We start from the raw sequence: 21,750 nt of genomic DNA on the forward strand, positions 1-21,750 counted from the left end.
TTGGAAACAAGGGAGCTTTGAATGAAGAAAAAAAAGAATTGTGAGTTAACACCTGGGAGAAATTGCCTCCTGGTGACAGCATGTAAATGGGCAGACTGTCCATTGCAAAGCAGGCATTGTGAACAGTGACAAAGTCAGCTCCAAGTCATCTTAGTGATAAATGCCCTTACACTGCTGGGATCACCTTCTGGGACTGGGTCTTATGTTTTCAGCTTTTTTAAATTAGGGGCAGATTTGGGGTATATTAATGTACTTCTGTGTTCAAGCTAGCTGCTGCAAAGCCGAGGAGTCTGTGCAATATTTTTGAGGAAATCCATGTGGGCTTTTTCCAGGAGCAGGGGGATAAAACCACACATTTCTTGGGAACGCAGATTCTTTTTTCTTCAACATGGTGGGCAAGTTAAGCCTTCGCTAGGGAAGAAGTCTGTTCTTCATCCCCACTGAGACAGTCTCTGCTTCAGCGAGCATTTTCTATGAAAGAGGACAAGTCTGTGCTCATCAGGCTTGTGTGTGAAAAATGAGCTTGGTTAGATGGTGTTATAACCACTATTATGTGTCCACATCCATCACCTTCATTTTCCCCAGCTGAATGTCATACTGTCCAAACTCCATGATGTGGAACGTATGGGTGGGAATCAGTGCTGCCTAGTGTTAAGCACTGAATCTAAGCAATTAATTTAAGTTCCCTCTGTAGTCACCAGTTTTCTCTTACCTGTCATTAGCACAGATAGTTGGTTGTGCTGAGGACCACCCTCTTGTTTTCTTCATTGACTGTAGTGGGAGCCTGCACAGCTAACTCCCAAAACAACCCTACTCTTTTAGACAAGCTACAGTTATGTGAGATGAAGCCTTCCCTCAAAGTAGCTTCACTGAAGCCAGTGTACTTTTCTTTGGCATGATTCTAAGTATTTTGCTGAGCAAGGACCAATATGTGTATTTGGAAAACAATGACTTTAGTTTGATTTCTTGAAAGAAAAGATATACTCAGCTTTAGAAATCTTGACTCTGTTCTTCACAGATCTCTTTGACAACTACATGCAACAGGATGCACATGAGTTTTTAAATTACTTGCTGAATACCATCGCCGACATTTTGCAGGAGGAGAAGAAACAAGAAAAGCAAAATGGGAAATTGAAAAATGGCAACATGAACGAAGCTGAAGAGAACAATAAGCAAGAACTCACCTGGGTGCATGAGATTTTTCAGGGAACACTGACTAACGAAACTAGATGTTTGAACTGTGAAACTGTAAGCATTGGGATAGATTTTTATTGTTGTTGTTGTTGCCCTTTAATAGATAGATACATTTTATATGTATAAATATATGAATCTTTTCAGACATCTGAGAATTGTGGATATTCCTGTAGACTTTACTTCTTGAAGTGAGTATATCCTTTTCTAAAAATTTATTTTTCTAGGTGTTTCTTGGCTAGCCTTTGCCATGTCTGGCTGTCGTAACATGTACCTCTACACTTAAAACACTTGCTAGTTAATCAGTATCCTTCTATATTACTGTAACTTCAGGAGAAGGCATTTGCATCGCTATTCCAAGAATCAGTGGAAAGTTAAGATGGATTTGAATTAATTTATTTCTAAGAATGTGACTGACAAACAAAGGATTTTTTATTAGCAAACCATACGTGTTATTTTCTGAAATATTCTTAAAAGAATGGTGACAGTTGGAAGTATCTTATATTTGAAGTCTCAGTAAAAAGCAACGTAGTTTGCAAATCTTACCAAACTTTCCCTATGTGAAAGGGAGATGACAAGGATGAACTAGCTTTCTCAGCTCCTTCTATAGCTGATAGAGTTTACAAAGGATCTTCTTCAGGACTCTCTCTCCATCTGTCTCCAGGCTGTTCTGTGAGATAAAAGTCTGAGCAGTATCAGGTATTCCATCTATGCAGCACAGCTTGTTCTCATTCCTGTCCTCGCAGTGAGCTGTCGCAATTGTTTGTGCAGCAATGTCGTAAATTGGGCCAACAAACTGATCTCTCCTAAGAATGATGTTTCCAACTCAGACCAATATTGCTACTATCGAATTTGTCTAAAGAAAACACAGCTTTAGATTACCTGTTTGAAAGTGGGAGGTGCTCAAAAAAATCATCTTCCAGCAGCAGGCTGAGGTTAAATGTCTTAACTCTAGGCAGCCAAAGTTAGGTGAGATAGAAGTCTAAAAGAATGTATTCTGATATTCTTTAATCATAAATAATAACACCGTACTCCAAGAAAATATGACTTCTCGGGAGCTTTTGTTTAGGGACAGGGAAGAGTGATAAAGTGATAATCAGCTTGAGAAATGGGGTGGATCAAGTCTGGAACAAGACTGTTTAAGAGAAAATGTGTGAGAGAGAGATTGAAAATTAATTCTTTAATATATTTTAGTTATGATAGCTCACAAAGTAATAGCAAGATAAAAAAGTGGAAGGATAGGATTCTTTATGACAGACAAGCTTCTTTTATCAGTTGTGGCCTAATTCTCATTTAGTATCCTATCTTTGCCCAGTCAAACTTTAATGAAGGCAGGATGTGACTCTGAGTAACAGCAAAACTGCACAACACCCAGTTTGTAATTCCAAGTGACCAAGCTGTATGGAAAAAGTGCTGCTGCTGTAGGAAGGTTTGTCTGCAGCTTCCTGTGAATGCAGAAATATCGTGTTCTGACCAGTACACTTCTACACTTGTTTATGTTTTTCTTCTATTATGGTACCTTGAAATCTTTGGGAAACAATAAAACGGATTAAAAGGTAACCCTTTGCTAAAATATGAATGTATTGTGCATGAGGAATCACTCAGATTCCAGCAGTTCTCATTCTCACAAAGAGTGAACTCTGAATCTGTGTTTCTAGTGACCTCTAGTTATAGCTGTATTATTCTAACTCGAATTGGCTCATCCCCCCTTTCAGTAATATGTTATATGCTGAAATCAAGATCAGAATTCCTAACTTCTTAGTGGTATTGAGATGAAGTGCTCTATTTGCCAAAGACTTCTCCAAATATTTAACCTTCCTCTTGATATGCCGTGTGGCTGACAGAACTCTGCTTCCAGCAGCAGAGACACAATGTTCTCTAAAGTTTTGTTGCTCTATTTTTGAATTCTATCTATGTGTTTACACTGCAGCTGATTGCTACCAGTTTTGTGGTTTCCTGTGCTCTTCAGATAGAATCATATCTCAGAGAGGATTTTTGCTTGAAGAACTGCAATTCATTTCATTTAAATGCAATTTATGCCTCTGTACATCCTTGATAATATCAAAATTCATCCTGCTAAAGGTGTTCCTCTGGGTTCAGGGTTAATTTGGACTGCATTCACCATGTTTATGGGATGACATAATGCAAAGATGAGCTCAGTGCAGTACATAATTTCCACACCCACAAGACCTGCAGAAATTTGAGCATGAGTGACTTGGGTCAGAACAGCAGATGGAACCCCTCCCTGAAGTTCAAATCAGCAAGGATTTGAACTTTGCAATCCTGTCAGGTTTAGTTGTTCTAAGGAAATGCATTCACACAAAGTAAAATATGGAGTGTTTGTGTAACATTTTATAAACAGAATTGGTTGTTATGAATATGACTAAATTCATCTGTGATAATTCTGCTACAATCTTAGTTTCTCTCATCTGAAAAATAACCATGGTGGCTTTTTTAGGTGTTAAAGGCCTTAAAAACTAATTAATAGATGAGGAGAAAATCACTAAATTTTGGGATTCAATTGACACCCTGTCCTAATTCATTCTCTAACATGCAAAAATACGTATTTAGATACCGAGGAAGATTTGGTGTTCCCTATGATCTGAGATGACCCAAAATGAGAGAATCTTTTACAGATCTGTTTATGTCTGCCATTCCTGAAAGAGTCCTCCTTAATGTTTATTGGAGAGAGGTCCCAAATATAACACAGTTTAGGACATCTTTGAATTTTGGAGAAGCTTGAGCTCAGAGTTCCCAACTACCTCGAGGAGTTGCTAAACTACACCTACTCTGAATTGACACTACAAAGATTTCCCCAATTTTGAATCTCAAAACTGATACAAAAGACAAAGAACCTTTAATGAGATGATTTATGAGGTACATGAGTAGTATTTAAGAATCATTGTATTTCCGGTCTGCAACGAAACATTGAAATTCCACAATTTTCCATGCAAGAGAATTCTTGAGAAAAATGTTTTGGCTCAGTTGAAGTATGACAATTATCTGTTGTAGAAGACACCTCCTTCAGATTAAACATTCTAGGTGAAAAATCATTTTGAAAGCAAAAAACCAGGATCAAGCCCTCTGAAAATGTTTTAAAGATTATTTTTTAGAAAAATATTTTTATCAGACTTTTTCTCATCTTCTTCCACTTAAACAAAACTGACAAAATCATAGCGATTTTACTAAGTATCTTCATTGTATCCTTAGTAGTGGAAATAATCATGTAGGGCATAAACTGAGATTACATAATGTAATACATTATACACAGATAAAATTCCAGTATAATAATGAGCTGGGCTGTACGGTGCAACTATGAAACATATGTACTACACCAACCAGAGCTAATGTACAGGATGATGCTCTCTGTTTAGTGGATAGCAGAGTGCAGTCACCAGTCCATGGTCAGTGGGTTTGGATAACTGGAACAGACAGAAGCTAGAAACTGCACTGGTCTGGTTGCTAACTTGGCAGAATGAATACAGTCATGCTGATCTAGAAAATAAAAATAATTGAAATAAATATTTTGTGTAATTTGTTTTGAGAAGTTGTTCCATCTTTTAGCATTTGCATTTAGATATATGCAACATTTAGATGTATGTTGTTTTACTAAATCTGCTTTTCATGTATATTTTTTTTTGCTACAGGTTAGTAGCAAAGATGAAGATTTTCTTGACCTTTCTGTTGATGTGGAGCAGAACACATCAATTACACACTGTCTAAGGTAAGTGTATGCACCCCTTTGAACAGTGTTTCTATCTGACTTTGTTATATTTTTCCAAATCTAGTAGATGCAGAAAAGAGAAGTGGAATGGGACTGTGTTTTGAGCTTTTCCTGAGCAGAAGAAAATTACTATAAACTGGATTCTTCCTCTAGTGACAAAACACACATTAATGGATTTCATTTTACTCTCGTTTTCAATATATGTTTGGAAGAGAAAAAACAATTCCTCTCTTGGGGAAAAAAAATGATTGCGTTGTCATCTGGAAGAATTGCTGCAGAATAATAATTGGTTTCAAAGAGATTTGTGTGTGCTTATCTCTAAGCTTTTTGTCAAGTGCTTTGTTGATTAGGATTTATGTCCATATTAAAAGTGAAGTGTGTTCTTTGTAGAGTGCTAGTGTCCCTAGAGGGCAAAAGATTCCAAAAGTCTACTTTTGTGCCTTGTAAGATTCTTATTGCACATCTCATCCTAAAATTACAATGAGAAGTTTTTAAAGTCTTAGTTCTGCTCTTATTTCATGCCTAATTATTAAAAAAATCCTTCAGAGATCTACATTTGCATGAATGGTTACTCCAAGAGAATTATAATATACGGAGTTTTGGCATTGATGCAAAAGACAGGTACCTAGGTTTAAGATAGTACATTACTGTTCTAAAGTAATGATTATCAATTGGCCAAATTACTTGTTCAAGCTCCAAAATTGCTGCCAATGTTGAACAACTGCTGAAATTAATTCACAGTTGTTCTGGAATGCCTAGGAATTGTTGCCTGATATCTCACACCAACTATAGAGCTGCAGAAAGAGAAAGCAAATGAGGTACTAACCGCTTCCTGAGTTAGGCAGCAGTGATTTCTCTGTGGACACAACTGTCCTAAGAAACAGCCATTTCCATTGCTCTGTGTCTTTACAGCTTTAAATACTACTGCATTGAAAAGGTACACTAAAGAAAATCCATGCAGTGCAACATTTCAGTAAAACGAATTTCTTTCCCATTTAGATGAATGTTCTTTTCAGTTATTTTTGTAGCTTTTCAGATTGAAAAGGTCCTTGTCTACGTAAGAAATCCAAAGAATAAAAGCCTCTGGCGTAGTCTTAACTCCACAGAGCAGACAACTGTGCCTGAAGCAACAAAAGTTTAACAAGTACAGTACATTTCCATTATTTTTGTTTCCGCTAGGAGCTGCAAAGTTTACCAGTCCATTTAATTCTAACTTTTAACTAATCTTCCTGTGCTTTTTGTTCTATTTTATTCCACTAAGAATTCTGTCATCTCTTAAAAAAATTTGTACTATTTACACATATAAACAAGAGAAAGCATCTTCTACCCTATAGCATAGAGCCTGTAGAGTTTCTAGAAATGCGGGAGTGTACAGGGTCAGTGATGAATTAGCATGTCTTGAGCGAGTAAATTCCTTTTTCCTGTTAAAATACCATATAAATAGATGCAGATTGGCTTGTTAATGGAATTGGAGGGAGTTAGAAATGTCTTGTAACTAGTTCTTCAGTTGTAGGGAAAGAATTCTCAAGCCTGTAGTTCTTAAGTGTGAATGTAACACTAGAGGTGACAAAACAAATCACTGTCATTTTTTTCCTGTTAAGTTTTTTAGATATCTAAATTCTGTTCCAAAGTGTATCAACTGTGATTTATGACAGATCTTTTCTGTGAACTGTGCAGCACAATTAAGCCAAGTCTTCCTCTGCCTCTCTTCAAAAGCTCAGTCCAGAAACATTTCTAAGCATATTTACTTCATTGATATTTACAGAAACCACTATACCAGCTGACATTTTCCTTTTTAGACATCATGAAGGTATAACCACATAACTTCTGGATAAATATTCAGAGTTTAGAGGATGCAGAAGACTGAGTTCAATTTATTTTTCTGCATAAGAAGATTCAAGCTTATCTTACAGGATAACATCATAAAATGTGAGCTACCTGGGGATGAAAGAAGTGCGCTTGAAGAAGTTCCATTCTATAAATAATTTTAAAAGGTGCTGGATGGGTTAAGTATCTGCACTGAAGTCTGGGCAGCCCCTTGACATGTAAGAGATGAGGATATAGGTCCCATTTAGAGATAGTTGACCCTTTCCCTGTATTGTACAGAGGGTCTCAGCACCTAATACAAGGCTGTCACAACAGTCAGATACCATAAGTCCCTGTGCAAATCCTGGTACCATTGCTTTAGGAGTTCTAGAAAGCTGGATTGCAGTGGAAACGAGATTTCATCCTGTGTGTATTTTTAGGGTTCCAGTTCCACAGTCCAAATGTGACACTGGGGCAAAAGTGCTAAGAACTTTGAAGAACTGATAATTGTATTTATTTACAGAGACTTCAGTAACACAGAGACATTATGTAGTGAGCAGAAATACTACTGTGAAACGTGCTGCAGTAAACAAGAGGCACAGAAAAGGTAAGCAAAGAGCAGAGTGGTTTTAATATGTTGCTCCTGGGCTTTGACAGCCTTCTCCTTATCTTTTATTGTGTTTGTAGAACTTGCACCCCACATGCACTCTCTATGTAGGCCAGAGAAATCTGACAGATTCAAAGCAAACAGACAGATTCAAAGCTATCATACCACTTAGTGTAGAAGCTATTGCTAGTATACTACTGTTACTTACAAGGTGCTTTTCTAATGGAAACATTTACTCATTAAGGAAAAAGTGGCTTTGAACTGGACAGGTCTTTACCATGTGTATTCTTATGGTTTCACAGGATGCGAGTAAAAAAGTTGCCAATGATTCTTGCCTTACACCTCAAGAGATTCAAATACATGGAGCAATTGCACAGGTATACTAAGCTGTCTTATCGCGTAGTATTTCCTCTGGAATTACGTCTCTTCAACACATCTGGTGATGCTGTCAACTTAGACCGGATGTATGACTTAGTAGCTGTTGTCGTCCACTGTGGAAGGTAAGACTCCCTCACATCTGTCTCAAGCAATTACAGGTTCCAGGCATTTGTCAACGGAGAGGCATGCCTGACAAAATGGAGGGAGAGTGGAAGAGGGCACATAAGCCGTGCTGCTGCACCAGCTTGCATACACCTTGGCCTGAATCTCTTAGCCACCCTCTCTCATAGTAAATCTGTACCTCTTTGAAAAATAGTGCTTCAGGCTCCCAAAAGTCAAGATTGAAATCATGAAAAAGGAAGAAGGAAGCTGTCTCCTTCCTCATCACTCCACTTGGAGAGCTTGGAGCCAGGACTCTGTGAGGGTCATGGGCTGCTAGCATGTAGGCTTTGCAGCAGATTGGCCAGTTCCTGTCAGGACACTGAAAATGACAGCTTTATTAAAGCTTACCAGAAGTAGAGCATTGTCAGGCATGAAATTGACAAATCCTTGGGGCTGGAGAAATGTCTTATCCTCCCTTAATCTCAAAAAATATTACTATTCATGGCTGATATTTTCAAACCTCTTCCCCTTAAAATTAATTCATATTGTTTTTAAAATATTTGCCATAGTTGAAGTCAACTATGAGGAAAGTGTTGAGTACCATGTAGATCAATTTGTAAATGGTCGTAGCACAAATGAAAACAACACAATAACCATTTAGTTGACTAGGACATTGCAATGAGGCAGAAAAAAAGAGAACATATCTACTGTACTGCTAGAGGTGGGTATATTGTATTCTTCTTAGCATGCAATTATAATTTCACCTGCTTTCATATAGACATGTGAATTATAATGGACTCAATAATACTTTCTAGTGTTATTTTGGGTTTTGAGATTATTTTTCATTTTGCTTTTCAGTGGACCGAATCGTGGGCACTATATTACTATTGTGAAAAGTCATGGATTTTGGCTCTTGTTTGATGATGACATTGTAGAGGTCAGTATGCTGAAGGCCATGAGCACAACACTTGTGTTTACATTTCCTTCTTTGTTTGGAATTAAAATTCTGATCCAGATCTGGGTATAGATTACTAGTCTGCAAAGCCACAGCTTGGTTGTAACATGACATTTAGCTCAGCTCAGTTAAGAAGTTAGATTGCAAATAGAATGATTAATGGTGTAGTTCTTATCCTGTCAGTGTAAAAGACAGTTGTTTTATTTCAGAGCAACATCAAACATTTTTAATATCAGATTCTGAATGTTTAGTTTGGAATGTTTTTTATATATAATAAGTTCAAGTTAATTCATTAAATCTTAAAACATACATGAACTATTTTGCAATCTTTGACAATATCACTTGGCAAAATTGGACTGGGTAAAGTTAGGGTTGTTTGGAGTTTTATTTCTTGAAAAACGAGGAGGTTACATGAACATCTGAATTTTGTAGTCAGTCTGGGGTTGTCTGGATGAAAATTAGTAAGGAATCTGGTCCACAGCTCTTACAGATTGTCTAAACATAGTGCAATTCATTCCCAAGCAAACCCTTCAGTCACTGTGGCACCTGGCAAAACTGGGTTCTTGAGTCTGGTTTCCCAGGTTTAAATCTATTGAAGTAAAGTAGGAGTTGGGACTTCAGGACCATTGGGAATGGAGACTGTCTTCAAGAGGTTTTCTGTCACTTTTCAGAAAGATGAGATCACATTTATGCTTTTTGTTTACTACTGCATTCCAAAAATTCTGTGTTACTTGAAAAAGTCTAATTCCTTTAGGTTCTCGAAGGCAAACGTTCCTATTGATTTCAATGACAGCTATCAGTAGGATTTAGCATCTGAACTTTAATTACCCTTTCACTGCTTGAACTGCAGACAGAATTTGCTAACTGCTGCTGTGAAACATATACATGAATTTGTCCTCTGTTTTTATACAGCCGTTTAATCCATGCTTGGCATTTCTTCTACTTAGCAGTAAGTCCAACAATTCTATTTTTTTTTATTATTTTTTTTTCAACAGAAAATAGATGCTCAAGCTATTGAAGAATTTTATGGACTGACCTCTGATATATCAAAAAATTCAGAGTCTGGTTATATTTTATTCTACCAGTCAAGAGAGTGACTTGGGAAATTGTGACAACTGCACACAACGGCTCTGCAGGCAAAGAAGGTGATGGCCCCCTGAACTGACTTTTACAAACACCTCATCCTGTATGGTTGAAAAATGACCTATTCTGTCTCTCATTAAATGGCCCATGTGGTACTGACCATAACCATTCATTTTGACATGCAGAACTTTCTTTTGGGAGGGGAGGGTAGTTTGTTGTTTTTAAGTCTGATTGAAAAGTTAATTGCAGTCAGATTTCAGTGGAATTTGTATGGGCTAACATTTACACATCATAAGAATTAGATGTCAACTGTTAAACCAAATCCAGATAGATAGAGCAGTATTTTATATGGAAGAGCTCACTGTGTTTAGGCCAAAATTTTTTATAGCTTTCTAGATGATTTTGGAGTGTAAGGGGAAAAGATCTGCTTCATAATGACTGGAATTGTCATAGGGGATTTTTTTTTTTACATGTTTCCCTCAACTGCAAAGAAAGTTAATCTTCCAAAATCATTTAAGCTTTGGGGTCGTTAAAAACTTTCAGTGTATAATGTTAAGCCAAAATTCACTTAGAGGGATTTGAATTACAGTGGAACTAAGCAATATTGTACGCCCAATCAATGTGATAGTACAGACGAGGTGAGATTTCAGAACTTACAGAGCACTGGAGTAAAGGCAGCAGGATGACACTTGCAACACAGAGATAAATTACATTTATAGATATTGAGCTTATCATTCTGTTAAAACAATATAATACATTCTTTACTTAATTGAATTTGCAGAGATAACAACAGTGCTCACATACAATATATCCATGAGGACTGAAATGACACAGTCCTGCTGCAGATGTGCTGTTGGTACGCTATATAAAACAGGTCTTCATCCTGCAATTTTATTTTATTTTTTTTTTTTTTTGAATAGTTGACAGCATTTTGATCAGGCTTAGTCCTACTGTTTCTGAATTTACTAGGTGAATTTGGCTGGCAATAGTCATGCACAGGCTAATAAAACCATCAAACACACATACTGGAATATGGCAAAGAAGAAGTGTAGAAGGAAGTATGAATAGAGTATGAGAAGGGATGGAAAGCAGGATGAGGCAGCGGCAGCACTGGGTCAAGCACTTGCTTGATTCAACACTCCATTGTACAGTGCTTGAACCTCAGCACTCGAATACCTATTCCAATTAAATCAACAGCAAAAAACCTCCTGTTGTCTTCAGGGGGCTGAGAACTGTTTCTAGTATTTGCCAAGACACTTTCTCATCTCACAGAATACATTTCTACTTGTTACGTTTTATTCATTCTTGTTTAGTATCTATTAGACAATGTTGCTTTGGGTACTTCTTTAGAAGCCTGCCTGCCATGTTGTGGCAGACATTGTTTCAGAACACAGCTTCTGAAGTACAGCTAAATCTTCTATTTCTGTTTTCTGTAGGAAAGATAAAAATATTTTTTACTGTAATCTGTGAAATGTGAAATACCTTTTTGTTGAATAATGGGGAAACTGAAATACTAGCTTCTACACCAACATCGACTGAACAGCTGGATTTATCAATGGCCATTTTGTAAACAAAGGAAATGTAGCACTTTACTCTGAAGAAGGAACGGAAGTGAGCTTTTCATGTGACATTATTTGTGGTTTATCATGTTGTTATGCTAGTACAAGAAAAAAGATGTAGAGTGTAATCTTAGGGTGCTCGGGTACATGAATAGTAGAGCTCTGCAGAGATCACTCACGTGAATGAAGGTTGTCCTGCAGGCTACAGACAAGCATAATTGGGATGCCATTCTTGTTCTTATATCAACGATGGAATGAAATGTTCTGTCTGTAACACAAAAGACAGACATTCTACAGGAGACTTGAGCTCTCACTGAAGCCCAGGACATTTTCCAGTGTCAAGCTAAACCTGTAAATCCTGATTTAATGGATTTAGTTAATGTGCATTCCAAATTTCCACATAAAAAATATAATAATTACTTGCCTTTTAAAACAGAAGCGTTTTCTGCTCATGAATGAAGGCACCTTCCAGATCAGCATTCACCAGAGTTGGTCTAAGGGTCTGTACTTCATGGTTTACTGCCGGAAGTTCATAGGGCATTCTTCAGTTTCCAGACAAGCAACAATAAGACATTCTTAGTGTGGCTCATGTTTGTATGTAAAGTAGTTTTGCATAAAAATTCTGTTAAAATTGGTTCAATTTTAGGATACCTTTTTTTAATATTTGAAATAACTTATCTGAAAAATTATTTTTAATTATTGGTTGGACCGGATGATCTTAGAGGTCTTTTCCAACCTTGGTGATTTTATGATTCTAGTAATATTTAAATGATAAATTATAGGAAGCTAATCTTTGCTTTTCTCCAGCTGCAAGACAGCTCTAGGTTGTAAACCATACAGATAATTGCTATGTGTTATTGAGAGCAAAATTCATAGAGTAAGCTTTTTACCAAGTATGAAAATCATGCTCAGAAATGAGGTGCCCAGCTCTTCTGCTATAACTAACAAGAAATGCACAAAATCTGTGACAAATTACTGGAAAGGTTTGTCTCATGAAAGATCATGGAACTGATATGACACCAGTCCACCATCAGCGTTCTGACGTTAACTCTGAAAAATCACGGAATACTCACTTTATGCTAGGAACAGCTAAAAAAGGAGTATTTTCTTATGATTCTGAAAAGTTGTGGTCATAATTCCATAAATCATATCCAAGCTGCAGCATGCTGAGTGTCTTGACTTCAGTCTGGCAAAAGCTGTCCATCACAGCTGTGTGAGCAGTTTCCTTTGGACAGGAGAAGTTCTCATCTATGTCAAATTAAAAAACATTTGCGTGAGTTTTGCAGGATTAGAATCTTCACAGGAACGATAGTATGATTGACAGCTTTTTATTTGATTAAATAAAATGCAATCCTATCTCTCACGCTTATACATAGATTTCCAGTCCCTTATATAAGAACAGTAAAGTATCTAGGACAATCACAGCTTTTCAGCCAGCAGACAGAAAATAAAAATGTAGTACGTGTCTAACAGTGCCCTGTGCTTCCCTAAAATTGCTGCTTTTATAATATTTGGTTTTGAGTGTATTAGGCCTAATGGCATCTGAAATTCTCTACCTCTTTCACATGCTGCTGCTGAGAAGTGCTACCCATTTGTTAAGCTTTTAAAACTTATTATGTTCTCACTTAGAGAAAAGAACAGTTCCATCGTATGCCATTTTTCCACCAAACCCAATGAAGCACTGCAGTGTGGATTAATCAGTTCTCTTAGAGTATGAGCTCAGACCTCAACTTTTCCACAGAGCAAGCTGTCAAAGTTTTATGTAATTTCTATTTCTGGGACACAGCAGAGGGAGGCAGAAGAAGTAGTGATGGAGAAACATATCAGTGAAGCAGAACACCTTGTTGCAGTCCCAAAATGCCTCCTGTCAATTCTTTATTAATAATTTACAGTTACCACAGAGAAACAGATAACATCTTAAAGATCTTATTCCCTTAGCAGTTGGAGTGAAGAAGATAAAGCAGTATGTGTTTCCTTCACATTAGATTGAGTAAAGATATTAAAGATCCAAGCTGCAACTGAAATCTGTCTACATGGTGGCTCCTAATGTGCTGCCACGCCTCTCTTTCATCTTCAGACATGACATGTCGTTCACCCACCTGTTACAACATCACGTACGTGGGACCTGAGCTGATAACTTGCAGCTACCTGTGGTGTGATGCTTCTCAGCAGCAGACCCTTCTTGTTTCATCTCTATTTTTTGCTGCTTGTGGCTGGCGACTTGGAGCAGTATCTTGCAGCTGAATGTGTACTAGAGATATTAAGAAGTTTTGGCTTCATTCCATGTTAGTACTTTTTATCAAATTCTGTTTTAATTTATTTCTTTTTTTGTTGCTCTGTTAATGTATTTGTATAATAAGTAATTTAAGTGGTTAATATTACTGTTTCTCTGTTTTAATTTGTACGTACTTTGAGTTTTTACATGCAAACAACCCAAGCACTTTAAGCATCAATGTCAATATTGTGAAATTCCAATCGGCTTATCACTTTGCTGTTGGCTTTTTGTTTTGTATTCTTTCGCTTTGGAACCCTTTGCTTACTATCCAGCATATCCAGTTACAGCCGAATTTCCATTTCTATGTTTAGAGTTCTAGTTGGGTGGAAATTTGGGAAGCCCAGATTTGTTCATACATATTTGTTCCTACATAACAAAAATGCAGTATTCACTGTATGTCTGTCCTCTCACCTTGTATAGAAATATGTACCTGATGAATGCATTAACACTGCATGTTTTGCAGTCTTTTTGCACTCTATCTGCTAGCCCGTCAGGGAATGGCTGCAATCCTTCCATCTGTTACATTTATCAATGATCATAATTTTGAGAAGCCCCACTTCTTCCAGGAAAAATCTTTTTTTACTAAACACACAGTTAAGCCAGTATTCAACCAATAATGCACGTATTGTTCTTTGCCATTTTATCTGCACTCTGTGCAATCTCAAACACGAGCAATCTGAAGAGCTGCATTTATTCTTGGCCCTTGTGTGAGTACAAGCAAAGAGAGAAATCTTTACATATCTTCCTTCTCCTCACTAGGGTTCGTATAAAGGCAAGGTGAGAAGCGGGGTATGAGCTGGTGATTAAAAAAAAAGTATACCCATCCATCTATCAGAGACACTGGACATTCCTTATAGAGCAGTGTTGGTGGTAACCATATCAGAAAGTTACTTCATGTTGTTGGGGCAAGGGTTATTGTTAGGTTTTTAGACTTAATATTCTGTTTGACAACGAAAAGCCCTGGCCTTTTTCTGTTGCTGCGGTGTTTTTTTCTCAGTTTAACATGGCACTGAATATTTAAATATCCCTTGGCAAGCCTCAAGAGACACGCTTTTAATTTCTTTCCAGCTAACATGCTTTACTTCAAAGAGATTACTTGAACACAGCCACAAGAGCAATTTAGATTAGCACAGCCCTTTTGCTTACAAGGTCAGATAACACCTACCAGGAGGCATGTGCCCACCTGATGGGACCAGCTGGGCTAAACCAGTACCTTTTTACGCACTAATGATCCCTTACCCCCTGGGAGGTTTGTTTGCTGGCTTTGCCTGAAGGATTTAATATAAGACTGCACATAACTCCCTTTATTTCACGGTCTCGGAGTTGCTATAATTCTTTAATAAATCTACTTCATTGGGTTATCAGGGCTTGGAGTATTGCACAATATATAATAAATTAACTTCTCTGTGCCATTCACAATGGTCAGTTTGGCAGCCTAATGCATATGATGAAGGCTATTACAGGTGGCAGCTTCACTATGTGTAAGACTACTGAAGAGTAAGAGATTTTTCTGTTAGCATAGTAGGGCTGTAGGTCTGAACTGGCATGTAACACCTTAACCCCCAGCCTACCCCGATGAAGTTGATGCTCCACATTTTAGGTAACTCTACCCCCTCTCCCAGGTGTTCCAAAAAGGCAGAAGAAAACTCTTTGGGAAGATGCCTTGCAGTTCACCAAAAAACTTTGCCTGCCACAGTAGATAATTCAGAAATATTTACATTCCCTCTCCCCCTGCCCCCGAACCCTTAATACATATACATTCCTTAAAGAGGCTGTGCTCAAACATCAGCATTCTATTTGCCACAGCATTCATATTCTAGTGTCCCATGATGGATTCTATTCATATTTTCTTGTCTTCTCACAGCTCTCGTTCTAATAGTAAGAGCAACTCCAGGGGCAGCTGTATTACCCATTCGAGTGCTTTTCCTAGAGATGATTTTCCAGCTTCAGTGGCTTTCATTAAAGATCACTAACAGGAGCTCTGTCACTCACCCATGCCTCTTTGGGAGTGAAGTCAGCATCACTGCATGAATATGGGTGTAGGGAGGGAAGAAGAAAGAGTACAGGCAGAAATATGGAAAGAGCTGGTTTGTCCAAGGCTTTGGGTGTATATATCTGTAAATACATAGTCCCTATCTAACTGGTCCTAAAGGTGCAATGGTAGTAAAACTACTCATATATTTTGTGCTAGTTTTTTTAAATGGAGTAAGAGGTAGTAAAACTATTAGGCATACAACTGGGGACACATAAAAATACTGAATTTCTTGTAAAGCGTACAATACACAGTGTGCGTGTATCAGAGTATCTACTCTTTTTAATCATGTACCTGTAACTAAACCATGCACTACCTGCAAAACTGTAAGATAAATCTCATGTTGAATATTAAGGTTGTAACATAAGAAATCGGTATTTTCTCCTGTTAACATGTTTATATTTTACATAAAATAAACTCCCTAGCTGATGTTGCTTCCATTCAGCTTGCTTTGAATTCTTCTGGAGCCAGACAAAGGCTGAATATTGATATTAATGGCTACAAAAATGCTTCTGAGTGCAAGATGTCTGTGTACTTACAGACGGGAAAACTGCTGATGCTTGATTTTTATTTCACTGCAGTCATGTCATTTTAGGTGGATTCATGGGATATTTCACCACCAGGCCTGACCATCTCTCAAGAGTATACACATAACTGCATGACCAAGCCGTACCTGGCTAAAGCACTGACCTTGCCAAAGTTACAGAGAACAGCTAAATCTCAACAGAATAAAGAGCAGCCAGAACGTGACTACGTTCTGCGTCAGAGAAGAACTAAATCCCCAAGCCCTTTAGTCTGGAATCTTACTGTTGCTGTGGGAGTGGGAAAGAGTTCTGCGAAATGGTCAGAGAATTGGAAGATTCCTGTAGACTGTTCATTTTTCTGAAGTTATTCATTAGCAAACACAATGTACTTTCTCAAAAGTGAGAAAAATAAAGGGCCAAACATTCTTGCCCTTGCCTAAATGGATTTTTGTTATTCCTCCAGAATTTTTCAGAGAACTAAAATCAAACATAGCTGTCAGACCATCTGTTAAAGTTATAGCTAACCCACCATAAGATTTATGGTGCAGCAGACTATCAAAGGGCTGACTTGAAAAACACTTCACGTCTTACAACACAAATTTCCTCTCACATAAAAACCTTGAAGCACCTTCAGATTTACTCCTAGGTTATTACAACATAAGTTTTTAACTGAAGGATGGGGAAACCAATTTAAAATGTTGGAGATGATAGAAATAAATCTCAAATGCCAACTTTTAAAACATGATATATCGTACATATAAATAAAGCAAGAAAATATTTCCAAGAATCGTGTTCACTGGATGCGGGTTCCAGAAGATCTGGAAAAAAAAGCACTTCAGAAATGCACTTTCCCAGGAGTTGTATGATGCCCAGCTATGTCCCTTATTTTTCAGCATGAGCTAGAGTAATCATTTTTAGATTACACTGGATTGTGTCCTGTATACCAGATAGGAAGAGAGATGCTAGAAGCATAATTTCATCTTAACTGAAAACTCAGGTAAAGTAGGATAAAATAAGATTCTTTGCTTAAATACACTCACTAGATTGAAAACAGTGATTAACTAGAAATAGATACACAGCACGGAAGACCGTGTTTCTGACGATGTTTATTTCCTTGAAGGTTCAAACCTTTCTGAACCATAACAACTTTACTTCCCCCTGCCACGCACACTGCTGTTTCTTTCCACATATTCTCATGCATTTGAGGAGAGGCACTCTCAGTCCACTCTACCACAACAGATGACCTACAACTCTGAGCATGTCAGGGTTCAGATGGAAAGGGAACATTGATGGCATTCAGCATCGTAGAACGATCATTATCAAAGCTAAAACAGTCTTTGCCTATATCAGCTTAGCCAACCATAAACACTTCACCTGTCACTAACAAACTGAGCATTTTATCTCACTATGAACACAGAAACAGTAGAGGAGATAAAAGCCTGGAGTTTCCAGGTTGACCCAGCATGAACGGAGAGATGTACCATGACCAAAGAGAAATCAAGAGGTGGAAAATAATAGAGATTTTGATAAACTAGTACAAGTGCAAAATAGAGTCCAATACCAAAACGAAATCTGGAAAAAGCCAGAGTAAAACTCTGTCCCTGGAGATATTTGAGGGCGCATGATTCAATGATGGGGCTCAGTAGGTCGGGTCAAGTTGATGGTTAGACTTGACAATTTTGAAGATCTTTTCCAACTAGAGGATTCTGTGATTATCCTCTGGATTTCATTTAACGCACATATGAGGAAAAATACTCAAGTCATGTCCTAAAACTACAAAGATGTTGAAAATGAAGATACAGTTTTCACCCAGCACTGCAAACCATGTGATGGAGACCAAATTCTACCATCAATCGTATTGGTGTAGCTCTGAAGAAGCTCCAAACAGGTTTGCAGTTTTATAGTATGATTCATAACAATAGGAGCTAGAATAAAGTTTCTTACAACTTTCTCACAAAGCTTTCAGTGTGCAGAGCTGTGCTTTCTATGAGTGGTAAGGAAGAGTGATGTGTGGAATACAGTGAGCTCTGGAGAAATACAAGTGTGATGATCTCTGCTCTCTGAGAACATGATTCAGGTGCACAAACAGAATGTTACATTATTTTGTCACTAAACATTTTATTCTCACTGTCATTTATGAAGCATTTCTCATCTTTGAAATAGTTCACCAGCCAACTTAATAACTTTCCCAGTGAAGTGCAGCACTGGAATTGTATACACCATGTGATGTGTATCACAATCTCTACATATTTGAGACAGCTGCAACTTGCACTGAGACTGGACACTCCTCATCTAGATAACTTTAAATAGTAGGGACATTTTCCTCAGTGGGTGCCTTACTGATCTATTCACTTCTGGATGCAGTTCAAAATGGAGAACTTGTAGCACGTGGCTCCAGCATAACCTGATCCCTCTCTACCTCTGAAACAGCTTGGCTTGCCTGGTACGCACTGGGGCAGCTGAGGTTACTCAGGAGGTTTGTTGTGACAGTACTTTACTTTCCAAGGAATGGATCAGCTCCCTGGCAATTGTCCACTTTCACTTGACATCAAGGAGCGTTAGGGAAAGCAGGAATGATGACATTTATTTGGTTTATTTCTCTTTCTCTGTTCTGGATGTTTCTACTGACATTTTCTGATCAACAAAAGTATTCTGAGGTAAGGTCACTGGAGGTCTGCTGGTTTAATTCCCACAAGACAAGTCGTTCAGGCAGAGCCTAGTGTTGGCTGGGACACCAGAACAGCATCCAGTGGCCCTCAGAAGTTGCATTTGAGGACAACCCCCTCCCCCTAGAAAGTTAAGGGGAATTCTTGCCTCTAACCTTACAATGAGTTTTTTATACATTCAAGCACAGGCTGCCAATTCTACTGTTAAAATATATGGGGATGTTCTCAGTCATACTACATCTCTATGTTACAACATAGCTTCAGTCATCGTTGAATTAACCACACTTTTGCAATAGCACATCTCGGAGTATTGTGAAAGTCACCCTCTTTTCCTGCCATTCAGCTCTCCGTGAATGGATGAGTACTCAGCTGCCTTCTTTTGAGGGACTGCAGTACCAGATTACCAGCCACTCAGTATTTTATGTTTTATTGGACATACTCCCAGAACTGATGTGCAGCCTTCAGCAGAGGATGTTCAGGAAGCAGGGTCTATAGACTGAACAGAAGTGTTTGTGATTTCTAATCACATTGCTATAAAGAACTCATTGTATTACACGGGGCAAATGATGCAATCTCTCTCTTTTCCTCCATCTCCCATCTAGAAATAAGTTTATAAATTTATGCATCTCAGATATGCATGGAGATCAGGTTGCAGAAGCAGAGGCTGCAGCCTCAGTCACTCATATGCACAGCATTGGGTCCTAACAGTGTATTTTTTTCCTTTTCAGGAAATCATTAATAAACACAGCACTCCCTTCAAGGGTGGTAAGTGGCAGACACCAAGACTGGCTGACTGCTCTTTGACCAAAGAAGATCTTTACAAAGAGATCAGACAACCACCCAGAATGACAGGAATTAATTCAGTGGTACAAATACACTCCCTACTTGTCCTGAAAAGGCAGTATCACTGTGGTGTTTTTTTTTTTCTGAGCAACGTATCCCATCATAACACCAACCAAAGTCAGTGGGCAAGGACTGGGTCCAGAGTGAGTCAGAGGAGACCAAGCAATGGAAATGCTGCATGCTCCTTTCCACTTGCTGTCTCTCACAGTGGCTGTATCTGCAGATTTCAAAGGGAAGGGAGTAAACCCTACCGCAGTCAGCTGTGAAATAGACAGCCTATTAAAGAGTGCCATTCTCTTCCAAAGAAGAAAAAGCGTCCAAGGGAAATAAACTTATTTCCCAAGTTTATCCAACTAATTGTTGTTATTTTTGCAGATAGGAATTAGGCGGATGGAATATGCACTGAGCACTCTCTGGATCCTTACGTATTTGCTTAGCTCATTTCCCCCATAAAAGATATTTGAGAAGTTCTGTTACACATAATAATTTTCCATCTGTGTCACAGGTAATCAGATACTATCATGTTATTTACAATATCGTTCATTAGAAATATCAGTGCTTTTTCTCCTGCACTTTCTGCAGGCAGCCAAACTGCCTGCTCTATTTCCCACACAGATGATAATGAATAAAATTGGACACAATAAAAATTCAGAAGCATGAAATGAAAATAGAAAATCTGAAATGATAAGGAAGAAAACATTTTTTGTTTTGGTCAAACTTTTTGCAGAGTTACTTTAGGAAATATTTATACTCTTACTATTCTCACCCTATTTTCTGAGGTCTCAATAGCTTAATTACTTGAATATTCCCAGCCTTCTCAGTTTATTCCACTCTATAAGAGGAAACTAAGTTATTTCATTTGCTGGAAGGCACACTTTCTGTGGAAAAGTAAAAAATTTTGGTCTGTCCTCTTTTAGCTGGAAAGGACAGAAGTTGCTCATACATCAAGCTGACTAAATAGCTTGATACAACTGTGAGCCAGTTAAGCCTTAGTGGTGTCCTGACCAAAGAGGTTATTTGAGCCAAACCACTTCTCTCAATCTAATTTTACCCACTGAAATATTTTCTGATGAGGAGGACATAAACCTGATGGCAAATTGTGCAATAGCTGAGGAAAGCTGGGTTTCATCACTTTGGGCTTCTTAACTCAAACTAGTTAATTTTCCATGGTGTAGGGGTTTCCCTCTAATAGGCAGCTGAATTCCACCATTCCCCTCTGCCACTTCCCTTTCCCCAAAGGAAGGTGGAGAGAAAAGTAAATGGAAAAAAGGCTCAAGGCTTGAGATAAATACAGGGAGATCACTCATAGATTACTATCACAGCAGCACAGAATCAGCACAGGGAAGTTAACAGTAAATCAACAATAAGAAAAGAATTTGCCAGGGTAAAAAAATGTAACATAATGTTGTTTTTCAAGTCAGATACAGGGGAGGGAATAACAGTCACATGAAGGACCTGACAAGAGAATTGAATCTGCAAAACAAGAGGGATCACTCAAGGAAGTTTTAAGGAAAAGGAGCTGAGCTGGAGAATTCAATTAAATACTTATTTTCAGGAAGCTAAATGAAGAAATAGCACTGAAGTAGATCTCTACAGAAAAAAAGATCCCTTGGAAAAAGTATGGTAAGACATAGATAAGCCAGTTTGGGAGCAGCAGCATAGGCTGGTATATGCACTGATAATGCACTATTTCTAACAGTGCTGAGCAGGAAGAGAGAAATGAGGAAGAACCGTGGTTAGTATTACGGTTCCTCTCAGGAAAAATATACTTGCTCTTTCTCAGCCGCAAAGTCACAGCTTAGCCCCCAGCACGCACAAGGTTAAACGTATTTCACCCCCTCCCATATTCCATTCCACTTCCAGGCATCACCATAAATTTTGAAGATCTAAAACTAGCAAAGCTTTGCTACAATTTGTTCTCATTGTGAATCATCCCCAAATACTCTTCCTTTTAATAACAATATGCAGGAGTTTCTTTCCCTGCTACTAAGACACAACTCCAGCA

General features: G+C 38.1%; 1 protein-coding gene across 3 annotated transcripts in view; it reads left to right on the plus strand.

The window, feature by feature from the left end:
- USP46 (ubiquitin specific peptidase 46) overlaps nucleotides 1-16,156 on the plus strand; it is a 28,626-nt gene extending 12,470 nt beyond the window's left edge. For all 3 annotated transcript variants that reach the window (XM_021395323.1, XM_021395324.1, XM_021395325.1), the window contains 6 exons: nucleotides 1,019-1,248; nucleotides 4,839-4,915; nucleotides 7,245-7,328; nucleotides 7,631-7,828; nucleotides 8,667-8,745; nucleotides 9,759-16,156. In XM_021395323.1, coding sequence (XP_021250998.1) covers nucleotides 1,019-1,248; nucleotides 4,839-4,915; nucleotides 7,245-7,328; nucleotides 7,631-7,828; nucleotides 8,667-8,745; nucleotides 9,759-9,860 — 770 coding nt within the window. In that variant the 3' untranslated portion in view covers nucleotides 9,861-16,156. The remainder of the gene's footprint in view (nucleotides 1-1,018; nucleotides 1,249-4,838; nucleotides 4,916-7,244; nucleotides 7,329-7,630; nucleotides 7,829-8,666; nucleotides 8,746-9,758) is intronic.

Source organism: Numida meleagris, chromosome 4 (genome assembly GCF_002078875.1).
Source record: "Numida meleagris isolate 19003 breed g44 Domestic line chromosome 4, NumMel1.0, whole genome shotgun sequence".
NCBI classification, from domain to species: domain Eukaryota; kingdom Metazoa; phylum Chordata; class Aves; order Galliformes; family Numididae; genus Numida; species Numida meleagris.